At 36.3% G+C, this 14,866-nt stretch overlaps 1 protein-coding gene across 6 annotated transcripts in view; it reads left to right on the top strand.

Annotated features, from left to right (window-relative positions):
* utrn (utrophin) overlaps window positions 1-14,866 on the top strand; it is a 221,429-nt gene that overhangs the window by 169,266 nt on the left and 37,297 nt on the right. For all 6 annotated transcript variants that reach the window (XM_065286533.1, XM_065286535.1, XM_065286534.1 and 3 more), the window contains 4 exons: window positions 637-794; window positions 2,432-2,598; window positions 7,783-7,894; window positions 12,303-12,439. In XM_065286533.1, coding sequence (XP_065142605.1) covers window positions 637-794; window positions 2,432-2,598; window positions 7,783-7,894; window positions 12,303-12,439 — 574 coding nt within the window. The remainder of the gene's footprint in view (window positions 1-636; window positions 795-2,431; window positions 2,599-7,782; window positions 7,895-12,302; window positions 12,440-14,866) is intronic.

Below are 14,866 nucleotides of genomic sequence, written 5' to 3'. Positions count from 1 at the left end.
ATAAAAAAGAATAATAAATAAAATACTGCTGCAAAGTTCTCCACTAAATAACATACTTTTTTACATTATTTTATAACAGTAGGTAACTCTTTTCTTAACCTTCTCTTAAACTTTTTCTACTAAAACCTTGCCTGAATTCCTGAATACGTTTATGAACTATAAGACTACATTTTTGCCACTAAAAATTTTTTCTGTTTTGATTTATTTTTGACTTTTTTAAGTCACAGTATTGAATCGGTTATGTACCATCTCTGTATGAAACTAAACTTACTGCTCTATGTGTAACTGCAACAAGCAACATGATACACACAAAAGATTGCATTCATGTGCACCGTGCCGAAAGCCCTGTACCAAAACGGTCCGGTACGAATACATGTACCGTTACACCCCTAATAACAATAAATACTAACGTTCAAAATTTTGGGTTATTTTTTTTCTCTCCTTTTTGACCAAACAAAATGATTTTTATGTTTGTATATACTATAGTTTATATACATTTCCCTAAATTTCCAAAAAATTCCCATAAATTCCCGTTAAGTTTCCAATTTGGAATATTTCTAAAATCCCCCAGATTAAATTCCCTCTCTGTCTCTTCATTGAGTTGTACTGATGTGTGTTTCTGTCTGTCTGTTTTAGGTTTGTTCAATCAGGTGTCTTCAGCGGGTGGTACGTGTGACCAGAGGCAGTTGGGTCTTCTGCTCCATGATGTCATTCAGATCCCTCGACAGTTGGGTGAGGTGGCGGCCTTCGGCGGGAGCAACATTGAGCCCAGCGTGCGCAGCTGCTTCCAGCATGTGCGTGAACACACACACACACACACATATCAGTGTGTAGACTGATGACTGATCACAACCTGTGTGATCACAACTCTGATGTGCTTCTGTTTATGAGGGTCTGACAAACGTCTTATTGAGTTATAAAGCAATCTGTGAATTATTGAACTGGTTTGCCTCATATTACCTCACATGAGATACTGTGTGTGGTTTAATAGTGTTGTCAGTCATTTTTTTACTTGTGTCCTGCAGCAGTTTCACCAGCAGCCTATAAATATTCACTATAGAAAAAGAGATGGTTACCCTTTTCAAGTGTTTGCAAGATGATCATGCTTATTTCATAAACAGAGACCCACAATTGACACACAAACTGTCCACAGTAACACGCCACAAAGGGGGTAAGGCCATTGGTGGGCTGCTTTTAATATCATAGCAAGGATGCAAACAAAGGACAACGTTGTTTAGGTTGGCTAGCCAGTTAGCTAGATGCTAATTCATATTTGCCTACAAACACCTGCAAATTTCTTTTAATCCTACCAGCGAACTTCAAATGTTGGTGTTTGTTGTGTGATTATTCTTTTATTAGAGCTTTAATTTAGTTAGTGCTGCAACTAACAATTATTTTCATACACATGCAGTTAAAAAAAAATTCTTAGTATTTTTGTCTTGTTTTCAGCAAAAATTCCTACATTAAGATGCTTTTTCTTGATAAGCAAAACGACCCAAGAAAATAAGTCTAGTTTTTAGACCAAAAATATCAAATTTAAATGATTTTGTGCATAAAACTATCAAACAAAATCTGCCAATGGGGTAAGCAATTTTTTCTTGAATTTAGTGTTTAAGAAAAATGTTCAAGATTTTTTTTGCTTATCCCATTGGCAAATGTTTTTGCTTGTTTTATGCACAAAATCACTTAAATTTGATATTTTTTGTCTAAAAACTAGACTTATTTTCTTGGGTCATTTTGCTCATCAAGAAAAAGCATCTTAATGTAGGAATTTTTTGATATTTTTACTGAAAACAAGACAACGTGCGGTTGGTGGTTAGCGGATCGCAACGCACTGGGCCAGCTAACCAATCTGAGCATATTGCATATTTTTGATGGAGGGACTCAACTGCCCATTTTTAGGAGAATGGAAACAGCGTCGTAGAATAAAGATAAAATAATAAAAAACAAAGAATGAACACATATTAAAGGGCTGCTCATAAACACAACCCCTTTAATGGTCTGTTGACAGATTGAGGAGCAAGTATTGTGCTGCTATTAGAGATTATCATCATCAAACCAGAATCACTCATTACAAATAGACATTTTCCCTTCAGCTGTAACGTGATCTGCTCTCAAATCATATTATTTTCACTTCATCAATATTTCTGCCATTATACATGCTAAAAATCACTCGGTTAGGGCAGACTACAGATAACATCACTGGGCTTCTCTAAACACTTCATGTCTGAAATATTTATGAGGCTATTTTATCTGTATTAAAGCAGCCATGCGATTGACACGATCATTTATGATGTCCTAGTAGGAAATGTTCCAGCCATCATCTTGATTTTAGATGTGCCGAATGCTTTCATGAGTTATTCTGTCGTGTTATTAATAGACTCTCTGAAGTCCTTTTCTTATTGGCTGTTTATGTTTACTCTGTTATTAGGTGACCAATAAGGTGGAGCTTGAGCCGGGACATTTTGTTGATTGGATGAGATTGGAGCCGCAGTCCATGGTTTGGCTTCCGGTTCTACACAGAGTGGCCGCGGCGGAAACGGCCAAACATCAGGCCAAGTGTAACATCTGTAAAGAGTTCCCTATCGTCGGCTTCAGGTAAACACACGCACACACTATCAGAGGTTTAGACACACCTCACAGATTTTGTATTTCTCATGATCCCACTAAACCGTTTGATCGCAGTAATGCTTGGGATTATATCATTTGATATATTACGGTCTTAATATATCTGGAAAATGCATGTAGCTCAACAGGTATTGTGTTAGCAGCACAAATGTCATGGGTTCAATCACATACTAATAAAAATGTATACCTCGAATCCACTCCAAGTCACTTTGGATAAAAGCATCAAATGCATGACTATACAAATAGGCAGTAACAAGAGTAAAAGCATAAGTAGGTGATTGTAAACCTTTGACCAGTAGCATATAGTTAAATAAACAACACTGAGTTAAGTTAATGTTCTTCCTGTAGCTGCAGGTACACTAAAGTGTTTTATCTCTAGAGATCTGTGACAGAAACACACACACACGCACAAGTCTGCACATCGCTGTCGGGGTGTGGAAAGGTTAGATTCTCTCCTGAGGCCCAACATTCATCTAAATGTCAGGATCTGATAGCACATGCTAAGTAAAACCATCAGAGATGTGATTGTGGGGAGTAAAGGTATATTCACATTATAAGGGACTTTGTTGCTGTGTGTCGCCTCGTCTCTTTCAAAAGAACTCCACTGCTTTGTTTTCATTGGTAGTCGCTCCCGAAAGACGCTCATAATTTCCATAAAATTAAATATTTTTCAACTTTGTCGCCAATGGTCACTGTCGCTTGTGTTGCCGGAAGTCGCCAAGCTTCATTTGAAATCAATGAGATTGCTTCGCTCTGCTACTGCTACAGTAGTTGCTGCTAGTCTGAATGCAACTTAAAGGAACACTCCGGGTCCGGGTCTTTAGCATAGCTTAGCATAATTTAATTTAACAAAAATTCCTATTTAAAACTTGACTCTTTTGTAGTTACATCATGTACTAAGACCGACATCATAAAATCAATAGTTGCAATTTTCTAGGTCAATATGGCTAGGAACTATACTCTCATTTTCAGCATAATAATCAAGGACTTTGCTGCCTTAACATGGCTGCAGGAGGCACAATGATATAAAAAAATAGTCCCCTGATATTGAAAGATACTAATACAGGGTTCACACCAGACGCGGTAGAGGGTTGCCGCGGGAAACGCGTGAGTTAAAAAAATCTGAACTTCGGCAGATTTCTGTGCCGCGTTAACCAATCAGGACCTTGCTGTAGTAGTGACGTGATCACGGGAAGCGAGCAGAGTAGCGGAGTCTCAGCGGAGTCGCAGAAGCCCCTCCCATGACAGGAATTTCTGCGTGAATGTCTCAAATGACACGCGCAAATGAAGCAAGTGACCTCAAATGTTGAAGCGTCCAACTATGCGCGAATAGCGTGTTTTTGCCGCCTCTACCGTGGTTGGTGTGAATGCACCAGAAGGGGACTATTTTTGGCGATCGTTAAATATTTTCTTGTCTGTATGTGTTCTTATGCAATGTTACCATCAAGAGACATTTTAATGTTAACTTCTCAGCAATGTCATCAGGTTTCTCCTACCTTATTTGTTGTTGTGGACACTGTTGTGTGTGCTGTGCGTTACGTCAGCTGTTGGAACAAAAAAATTTAAAGATGTTGCCGAATTTTGTTTAAGGGCGCACTCACACTTTTCAAACCAAACCGCGCTCGGGCGCGTTTGACCCCCAAAGCCTGGTTTGTTTGACTAGTGTGATCGCTCTGTTCCGCGCCCGAGCGCGGATTGGTTATTCGCGCCACGGCCGGGTTGCAGAGATGGGCCGGAGCGCGGTTCACTTGGGCTCAGGCGCGGAAGGCTGTGGTGTGAGCGCATTCGCGCCTGAGCGTGATTCAAAAGGTGAAGACGTCAGTTGCGCGACCACTCACCTTCATCTGCCTCCGTAAAAACCTTTTGATGCGCGCCGCGGGGTTACGTGAATGTCTGAGCTGCTCACGTGACAGATCAACTAAGCAATATGATGACATGTGAGAGGGCTGTCTGTAATCGCGCACCAAACGACTCCGAATAAAAAACACAGACTTATCATTACGGTGGGTTCCAGTGTTAAGAGAGCGCTTTACTTCCTGCTTTTTTCAAAACAATTGCATCTTAATGACGAAAGCGCGCCCGGACTCGGATCGATACAAGTACAGTGTGAGTGCGTGCATCTGGGGGAGTAGGGAGTTGGTTTGGTTTGGTTTGGATAATGTGAGTGCGCCCTAACTTGGTGTACTTTGTCGCAGATGCGCAATAACAGTAATTTGTTTACATTTATTTATACAACTGTACCATGAAGGAGTGCAAAGAATGTGCAAAGATGTTTACATGATGTTTACTTATGACGTCACCCTTACTTAACTGCTCCTAACAGGTCCCTGTAGGCCAAGAGATGCATTGCATGCATCCAACATCTACGTACGTGTTTGAGTCAAATGAAGTGATTTTGTATGTGTGTATGCATAAAAGAGGCATAATGATTTGTTGTACTACAAAACTTTAGGGAGATATGGATTTAAAGCCACAAACCAAATTTCATTTTGATCGTAGTCGTAGTCTAAATGTTAAACATTACACTGTAAAAAATGTCTGTAGAAATTACAGTATGACTGGCTGCCAGTAATTTACTGTAGATTTTACATTTATGTTATTTACTGGCAACAGTTTGTTCAAAGTTAAATGAACATGAAACATTTTCAGTCTTTATCTTCTACAGTAAGTTACTGGCAACCAGCTGCATAACTACAGCAAAAAAAGTTTTACAGTGAATGAAAACTGGACAAAACATAATGGGCAGCATTTACAAGCTCAGCGTCTCTGAAGAAAAAGTATTAAACATTGAGAGTATTTATAGCATGAATGAGATGTGTGGTGACTGATGTGTGTTGCTGTGTCATCACCTCTCCCTATTGAGGATTTTAAACAGCCATAGTGTGATGTTTTAGTTGGTGACCTTTTCAAATGTCACGCATACATACATATATTCATATATTTATACAGTACATATATTCAGAAGCTCTTGCTAAGTTACATGACAAACTTTTAACATCTCCTGAGAACCGTCTGCATTACAACGGACCATCGTGTTTTCCGAGGGCCAGAACTCGTCGGCGAGATTTAGTCGGACGTTTGACAGAAGAGCTACAAACTGCGTTTTGTCAGTGATTGATAACACGGATAACTTAACACAACACAAGAGAGAAACAAAGGAAAATAGTGTCAGAGTCGTTCAAATAGGATTCATTACTCTATCCGTGTTAATGGAAAATAAATCTTAGGACGTAGTAACGTATGTCTGCTAAAGTGATGAATTCACTTAACAAGCTGTGAAATCTGTATAAATATATTAATAGCTCTGAATTGTTAAAGGCAGAGAGTTATGTGAGGCAGTAAAGATGAATCTCACCGAATCAGGCAGTTATCAGGACTCATGTGTGGAAGATTTTGATAATATTTAGAAAGCACTAATGCCTTTAATGTTTCAGGAACGAGACTCGTTCAGTTAGTTTGTGTTTGTAGTGCATATGTGACTATTTTACAATTGTTGCAAAAGAATTTAATCCTTTTAGCTACCCCTAAGGATTGTATTCAAATGACCAAAGTTATGATTTATTCAAATAAACAGAATTCTCAACAGGCTCCTTAGTGTGTGTATATGGTGAACCGGAGACGAAAGAAGGCTGTTTTAGGAAATACAGCACCTTTAACTGTCATAACATTTCATTTATGCAGCAGGGTGGTGGAAATATTGCTCTCTAGAGAGATAAAACTGTTGAATTTACATTTGATGGAGAGGAAAGAAGAATCCAAACACAACCAACACACACAAAGTGCTGCTCCATCCGTACTCGATTTACATTTTTATAAAAGTAAATCTGCTAAATTAAGAAACAGTGCTTTAATTTTGCTATTGAATAAAATAAGACATGACCGGTGTGAAGGAAGGTTTGAAGAGTTTTGTGAGTGACGAACAGTATTAAAGCAACACTATGTAGTTTTTTTACCTTTTAATAATGTCTCTAAAATTATTTCAGCGATAGAACAACTTTTAACTGGACAAATTGTACTGTTGCTGCAACCTGAGCAGCCTCCTAGCTGCTACAAGCACACTCTGAAAGTGGCGGTGGAGGGTAGGAAACACAGCCCCGCCCCTCCCCCTGCCTGCAGAAGAGTGTCTGATACCAGGCACTGTTGCGCTTTTCAACCACATGGGGGAGCTGTAAGTCATTTTTACATGGAAACTACATAGTGTTGCTTTAATACAGCCTACAGAATGACACACTACATATCAGACTGTCATGAAATGAAGGATTTTAAAGGATTAGTTCACACCCAAAAATGAAAAATTTTCATCATATATTAAATTAAATCCAATAAAGGATGCACCTATATATCGGCCTATAATCAGTATAGGCAGATAGAAGCAAATATTCCTGCTATTGAAAATCGGCCGAATGTTTAAAAACATAAAATGATCAGGGGCAGGGCAGTTTTCAAAACTATCTGTATCTATCGCTATCTGTAAATGACCACTTATCAACTGAAAATTGGTAACGACACAGAAATTTTCTATTGTTCAACAACAGAAATTTTTCAGCCAAAAAATTATTTTCAGTGTTCAGTAAATTTTAAATGTAACTTGTGCAATTGTGAGAAAATTGGCAAAATAATAATGAAAGTGAAAAAAAAGTTCAGTTGTTTGGTATTCGACCTTCGACTGATTGTTTCATTTTGTTCGGCTTTGGCCAAGTATATTCCTTTCGGTGCATCCCTAATCCCTAATTGTAAACATATGACTTTACAAATGTTAATGGTTCACTTTTCCATTCAATGAAATAATCTCTCTATTTCACATCTTCTATTGGATCAGGGACGGTATGATGATGAGAGATTGGTTTAACACAGGAATATGTGTCCTGTCTCACTCCTGTAGAGTTTAACTCCAGTCATAATCAAACACATCTGAACCAGCAGATCAAGATGGATTCATGATTACTTAAATATAACGGGCAGATGGGTTTGATTTGCATTGGAGATGAACTTTGCAGCACAGCGGCTGTCCAGGATCGGAGCTGAACATCTGGCCAACTAAATCACATTTGCTTGATGTTGTTTTTTTTTACTCCAAATCCAAAATTGTCAGTGTTTTTATAGTCTTATAATAAAACCAAAACATCAAACTGTCTCTTTTTCCTCTGTTTGCAGATATCGTAGCCTGAAGCATTTCAACTATGACGTGTGTCAGAGTTGTTTCTTCTCTGGTCGTACAGCGAAGGGTCATAAACTGAACTATCCTATGGTGGAGTACTGCACACCGGTGAGTTACCAATGCCTGAACATCTACACAACTACATTAAAGTGAAGATTCAATAGTGTGGTTTTGTTAAGAAATCTTGTATTTGCCTTGCAGTTTGCTATCTGCTTTCTAAAACATTTTTCTAACCTAAATGAAACTTTGTGACTAATTTGATACCTTTGACATCTATCTAATTGAATGGCAAAAGAAAGTAATATCTTTATATCCAATATCTTTGATCGTACATTAGCATGTTGCTAAGCTAGCATTTTACTTTTGGAAAAGCCTTTTCATGAAAGCATGCCTAAAATCCTCTCTATGTAGGGCAGGGGAAGAAAGCTCTTGTTGTCTCTGGTTAGTTTTCCATTCACCGCTGTGGGTGAGTCAGTGAGTAGTTAAAGCCCAGAGGAACTTGATCTGTTAACATCACCAGCAGTCAGTCCTCCCACATTCACAACACAAACTGCATGCAAAGGAAAATGTAAGCTGTTCAATTCAACAGTTGTATATCAGAGCGTGAAATTAAAAAGGCGTCACCGTGATCGTTCATCGTGACTCACCGGTTAAACGTTTTCTTTAGCTTTTCAATGCTGTGTGCACAAATTCAGAGAGATTAGACTAAATAACGATATGACTTATTGAGCGCTGGCACTTTTGGGTTGAGTGATTAACCACATGGGATTGGAAAAACAGTCATTTACTTCTATTGAGTGAAAAGTGTGTCTTTTGATGTCTTATCTGTTAAAGGTTGTTCATGCGCACAGCGATTAGCAGCAACAAAGTGACCAGAAGACATTTAATTTTAATAAGTGTCAATGAGATTTCTTTATGAGTCACAGTGATCTGTGCGATCTGATAATGTCAGGAGTGAGATGCAGTCCGTGAAATAAAAAAAATTTTTTTCTTGTCTTACATGCGATAAACAGCAAAAATATTGCGCACACTATAAATCACCAACAAAGTTTCATTCCCATGACCTGTATTTTTCTACTTTTGCAAAATTTATAGTGTCCATGATCTTTATCTTGTTAAAAATAATGGAAATAAATGTTTTACATTTTTTAGCTTTCAGAGTTTAAATCATTAATAATCATCTGTGATATGATTTATAATGCCCTGCTACAACCCACAGTCTTATCATTTTAGAAATTTTAGTTTTTTAATAGCAGAAAACTGATTCTTTAACACATTACAATGACATCAAAAGTTTTAGGCCACCATGATACCATTAGATTTGTTGTTTTTGCAATGTTGTAGTGATCATATATAATTATTTCTCAGATTCTTTAATAAAATACAACCAGAAAATACAGGAAATGTGTATGTAGTATAAAAACAGTATAAAAGTATAAGCTGAATTGTCAAGTATTTAGGGTAAACTCCTCTTCCACATATTACGCACTGCCCGAAAATAGTCTCCTTGGTAACTTTCAATAGCAGGGGACTATTTTCGGGCACTGTGTAATATCATTGTGCCTGCTGCAGCCGTGTTACATCAGCAAAGTCCTTGATTATTACGCCAGAATGAGAGTATAGTTCCTAGTCATGTCTCCCTAGAAAATCACAACTTTTAATTTTCTGTCTGTCTTAGTACTTGATGTAGCTACAGAAGAGTCAAGTTTTAAATAGGAGTCTTTGGTTATTTTTTAATGCGATGCTAATGGTCTAATCAGATTCAATGGATTATGCTAAGCTATGCTAAAAGTGCTAGCGCCAGACCCGGAGATTAGTTGAATGGATTCCAATACGGTAAAAATCAAATGTTTAACTTGGGGATCTGGAAAATTAACATATTTTCAAAAAAGTGGAATGTCCCTTTAAACCTAAATGAAATTAAATCCTAATTTCTAATTCTAATCGAATAACTTCAGGACTTCAGTCTCCTCAAAAAAGATCAAGATGTGTTTTGTGCCAAGAGAGGTCACACTAAATACTGACTGATGCCTGAAGAAGACATTTTAGTTTTGAAAATTGTTTTGTGTTTAATTTGAGGACATATTTCCTGTTTTTTCTGTTTGTATCTTAAAAAAGAGTGAACAATTAAAATGGATGGACATTAAAACTTTGCTTAAAGAACAGAGGTGGTGTTGGTTGTCTACAGTAAGACTTTTGCACAGCACTGTATACTGTACATTTATATTTATGAATGTATGTTCAGATCTGCCTTTAATTATCATTTCTACATGTTGACCATTTTAGCCCAGTGTCTGTTGAATTCCAAAAAAGCAATTCTAACTTTGTGTTGTTAAAAAATTATTATTACTTTTTTTGCTGTATTGAAGATCTGAAATAAACTGCATTGTTTTGTTTGTTGGTCCTGTTTCAGCAGATAAATGCAAATAAAAACATTTTTATTAGACATTTGGTAGAAATGTTGGCAGTAGTTGACAGAATGAAACAAAAACAATCATTTAATTTAAACCTATAAATATGAAACTTATGAAAATGTTAATGTGACCTGTCCTGGCAAAATGAGTCAGAATGAGCAAATTTTCTAAAATGAGTTATTTATATTTTGACATTCTCCAATAAAAAAAAATGATGGAATTATTTGAATCTATTGACTTCAAAACCAAAATGTCATACGCACATGTGGATGGACACGCATCTGTGTATTAGATTAAACCTCTCAGAAAATGTTCAAATGAAGATCATTTTAGATGTGTAATGACTATTTAGAGCATTGAGATCGCTATAAGGGCTTAATGTACTTATGAAAACCTAAATTTTGACCAATCATCAGAAAGAGGAGAATGCAACATAAAGAAAGGACACAACACCCAAACACATTAACAAAAATGTATTAATAAGGCCAACTCCGGGAACACATATCATATAAAAACAACAAGCAAAAATAAAGTTTTCAAATAAAAAACAAATAATTCATCAATTATTTCTAGCAGTAATAATAATAATTATTAAAGAAAAAAAATACCTAAAACTTTAACCAAAACAACTAATCAACTTACAGATAAAGACAAATTAAAAAAGTTTGATATAGCTGCACAAACAATGCACCCAACTAGACACAGAGGCGGACTTACAATCAAACTCAAAAGTGACAGAGAAGTGACATCACACAGAGGACTCCACACACACACACACACACACACACACACACACACACACACACACACACACACACACACACACACACACACACACACCAGGCACAAGCCGTAACAACTGTTGGAATAAAACTTTCAACAAGAAGATCAATATTGAACAGAATATGTTTTTTATTGTGGCCCTCAGTAGAGCTGTTGCTCAGTTATTGCTTTTTCATTGTGGTGATATTGCCTTTTTATTGGATGTGAGGTACACAGATGTTCCTTGAGTTTAAGAGAAAAACTTCAGGCAGACGTAAAAATGATGTGTCAGTTGCTCGCCCTCGTGTCGTTCATAGCAATATGGCCTTCGCACAGCTTAATACGTACAAAGAGTTACATTCATAAAAAAACAAGCAGAACAGATTTCTGTGTCACAGTCAATTCAGTGTGAGAAAAATGATAAGAAAATGATTTACACAGAAATAGTCCATCGTGAATGAGCCCATTGAAATGAATGTATAATCCAGGTCAATAAATGACAATATAAACATCATTAATGTAATCCAGAGGACTGATGTGCTGTGGTCATCTGTAGGTCTAACAAAGCCATTCATTTTTATAAGGAGGAAAATGTGGGACTACTTTTCCTAAGTTTTTAAGAGTGACATGTATACCCGACACACTGTCTCTCGTGTATTTTTTTGGAGATTTGAAGTCTGCAGATTTGAGAGTTTAACAGTTGAAGACAGCAGCAGTCTGTACAGCTTGAGTAGCTTAAAATCTCACATTCGCTTGGTTACTCTTTCAGCAGAAGACAATCGGTTGCTGTTTTGTAAATATTTTCAGATGAAGAAGAGTTTGTGTGTGGAGATGCAGACAGACAGAGAAATCTTGAACTGGTTTGTGTGTAATACCTGGAGAATGAGACGAATGTGGATTGGTGAATCAACCTTTCATTTGTGTGGTCATGCATGCTTTAGAACGACTAAAGAAAAAGACAAAAGATGTATGCCTTATTCGCTTTGCTTTCATTTACATTTTCATTTATTAATTTGGCAGACACTTTTATCCAAGTCACATGGGAATCAAACTGGGAATCAAAAAATTTGTTCCTGTGATGTTCAGGATATTAAACTATGGTATTCTAGGTGGTTGACAGATTGTTTTGAATAGTTGTTAGGTATTCTGTGTGGTTGCTTTATTGTCCCAGGTTAACACAACACATAATCTGGTCACTAGATGTTCCTCAGGTCAATCCTTGTTTCCTGTGCTTGCCATAGCAATAGTCTTGTAAATTAATAATTGATAACCATACAACTTCGATGATAAATATTTTCCACTATTACATAATCTAATCTTTCTTCTCTCTCACACATCAGACCACCTCAGGAGAAGACATGAGAGATTTCACCAAAGTCTTAAAAAACAAGTTTCGCTCAAAGAAGTATTTCGCAAAACATCCTCGCCTGGGATACCTGCCCGTCCAGACGGTCCTAGAAGGAGACAACATGGAAACGTAAGCATCTTAAAACAAAATGTTATTGTCGTGTTGAAGTTTCCACTGTATTGTCTCTTCTCATAGATACTCAATTTGGTTGCTTGGTTTCGCTGGAAAAATTACTTTCTTAGTATTTTTGTCTTGTTTTCAGTAAAAATATCTAAACATTCTTAAATTAAGATGTATTTTCTTGATCAGCAAAATGACCTAGGAAAATAAGTCTAGTTTTTAGACAAAAAATAGAAAATGTAAGCAAATTTGTGCTTAAAATAAGCATAAAAATCGGTCAATGGAATAAGAAAAAAATTCTTGAATTAAGTGTTTAATGAAAAAAAAAACGTTTTGCTTGTTTTAAGCACTAATTTACTTAAAGTTTACTTATTTTCTATGTCATTTTGTTCATTAAGAAAATACATCTTAATTTAAGAATTTTTAGATATTTTTACTGAAAACAAGACAAAAATACTAAGTAAGAAAGTATTTTTGCAGTGTATTTTTGTCTCGTTTACAGTACAAATATCAAAAAAATCTTAAATCAAGATGCATTTTTTTAATAAGCAAAATGACCTAAGAAAACAAGTCTAGTTTTTATAGACTTAAAATAATATTTAAGAAAATGTATGCTTAAAACAAGCAAAAAGAAATCTTGAAATAAGTTTAGTTTCATCTTAAATACTTAAAAAAAATTCTTACCCCATTGGCAGATTTGTTTTAGCTTGTTTTAAGCACAAATTCACTTTTTTTGGTCTAAAAACTAGATTTCTCTTAGGTAATTTTGCTCATTAAGAAAATGCATCTGGATTTAAGAATATTTTGATATTTACACTAAAAACAGGACAAATAAATACTATGTACGACATTCATTTTTTGCAGTGTTGAATCATAAATCAAGTCTTGAGTTTCAGTAGAGTACAGTGTTATATAAAAAATATGAGAGCATATTTCATATTAATGGTATGACTTGAGCTATGCACTTTGACTGCCTTTGTTTATAAGTGATTGTTTTTATAATGACTTGAATGCTTAAAACAATGAAACAAATTCACAGTCCATTTAATTTCTGTAATCTCACACATTTTTAATTAGTACAGAATATGCAATGAAAAAAAATGTAGACTAGGCATTTGCATATTGACTGAGAGTTTTCCACTGAGTTTGTGTTTTATGAGAATTGTTTTACTCTTTTTCTAAAGGATGAGTTTAAAACTGAAAGTTTGCATCCTACGTTATCTTTTAAAACAGACTTTGGTGGTACACACCTATGGTACCTTTAAACATCATCTAGAAGCTCTCTAGGTTCTGCTACAGAGCTGGAGTATAATCAGTTCATGAGAAGGAGTTATGTTACAGTTCCTTCATTGAGGCACTCTCTAGTGGGATCGGTCTCTAAAATTCATGTTTTTGAGGCGCTTTGGAAAGAAACTTGATGAGGAACTGAAGACCCATTTCTGCACTTGGTGTTGATTATAAATCCCATGTAGGAAGCAGAGCTGAAATGTCTGCCTGCACCCCACGGGCTTTCTGTCAGTCCAAGTTAATGTGACATTCAGCCGATCTCAGTCCTATGTGATACCAGTGCACTTTATATAATGTTTGATTTTTGGGGTTTTCTGAGCTGACACACTACAGTATGCAGTGGCATATGCAAACTCCAGTCCCACACGTCAGATTTAACCAAGAGTGATGACCATGGCTGAAATATAATTCAGAGCTCCTTCCAAGACAAAATGAAACCTTACAGTCTTTGGTTTTTTTTTTAATCTTACAGCACTAGGGGATTTTGACCGACTTTTATTGGATAGCTTGCGTTTATTGATTCTTTCAGGACTCATTTACAGAATCCCTCATTACTGTGAGACCAGCAATCTGTACATAGTGATACACCAGGCGGGCAGAGATAACTGGACCGTGTCACCATTGACACAGTTCATATATCTCCCTCCCATCCCATATTAACTTTTCTTCCTCTAGCCAGCTTTATTTCTCCCTTCCCCATGAGGGTTGACATGGTAGCAATTTATTTTACCAATTTATTTTCTTAATGCATGTTTCTGGTGTTATTCTGCATACATTTTTATAAAATTATAATAACTTTAAACTTTAGTTTTTTTCCAATTCCTTGCAGGGTATTAGTTTATATTAGCCAACGGCCAAATAGTTATTTAGACGTTGCCTTACAAGAAGTTGTTTTAAGTAGTTACTGAGAGTGAACTTGGATCTTCAGACTTCACGTCTCAGTCTAAAGTAATCTTCAATGGTGCCAAAAAAGTAAAAGATTCAGAATTGCAGTACTGTAAACTCCTTCACACTTTCTGCCTCTGCCACAATCCAATCAATTCCCAATGGACAAAATCAATTCCCACCCTACACATTATTTTGTTTTTCTCAAAACATACTGAAGCAAAATGGGCTGCAAAATTTTTAAAAGCAGATTTACTTTGACTT

The sequence above is a fragment of the Paramisgurnus dabryanus genome, chromosome 21, assembly GCF_030506205.2.
Source record: "Paramisgurnus dabryanus chromosome 21, PD_genome_1.1, whole genome shotgun sequence".
NCBI classification, from domain to species: Eukaryota; Metazoa; Chordata; class Actinopteri; order Cypriniformes; family Cobitidae; genus Paramisgurnus; species Paramisgurnus dabryanus.
Note: the sequence above shows the minus strand (reverse complement) of the source record. Positions and strands in the feature narration are given on the sequence as shown.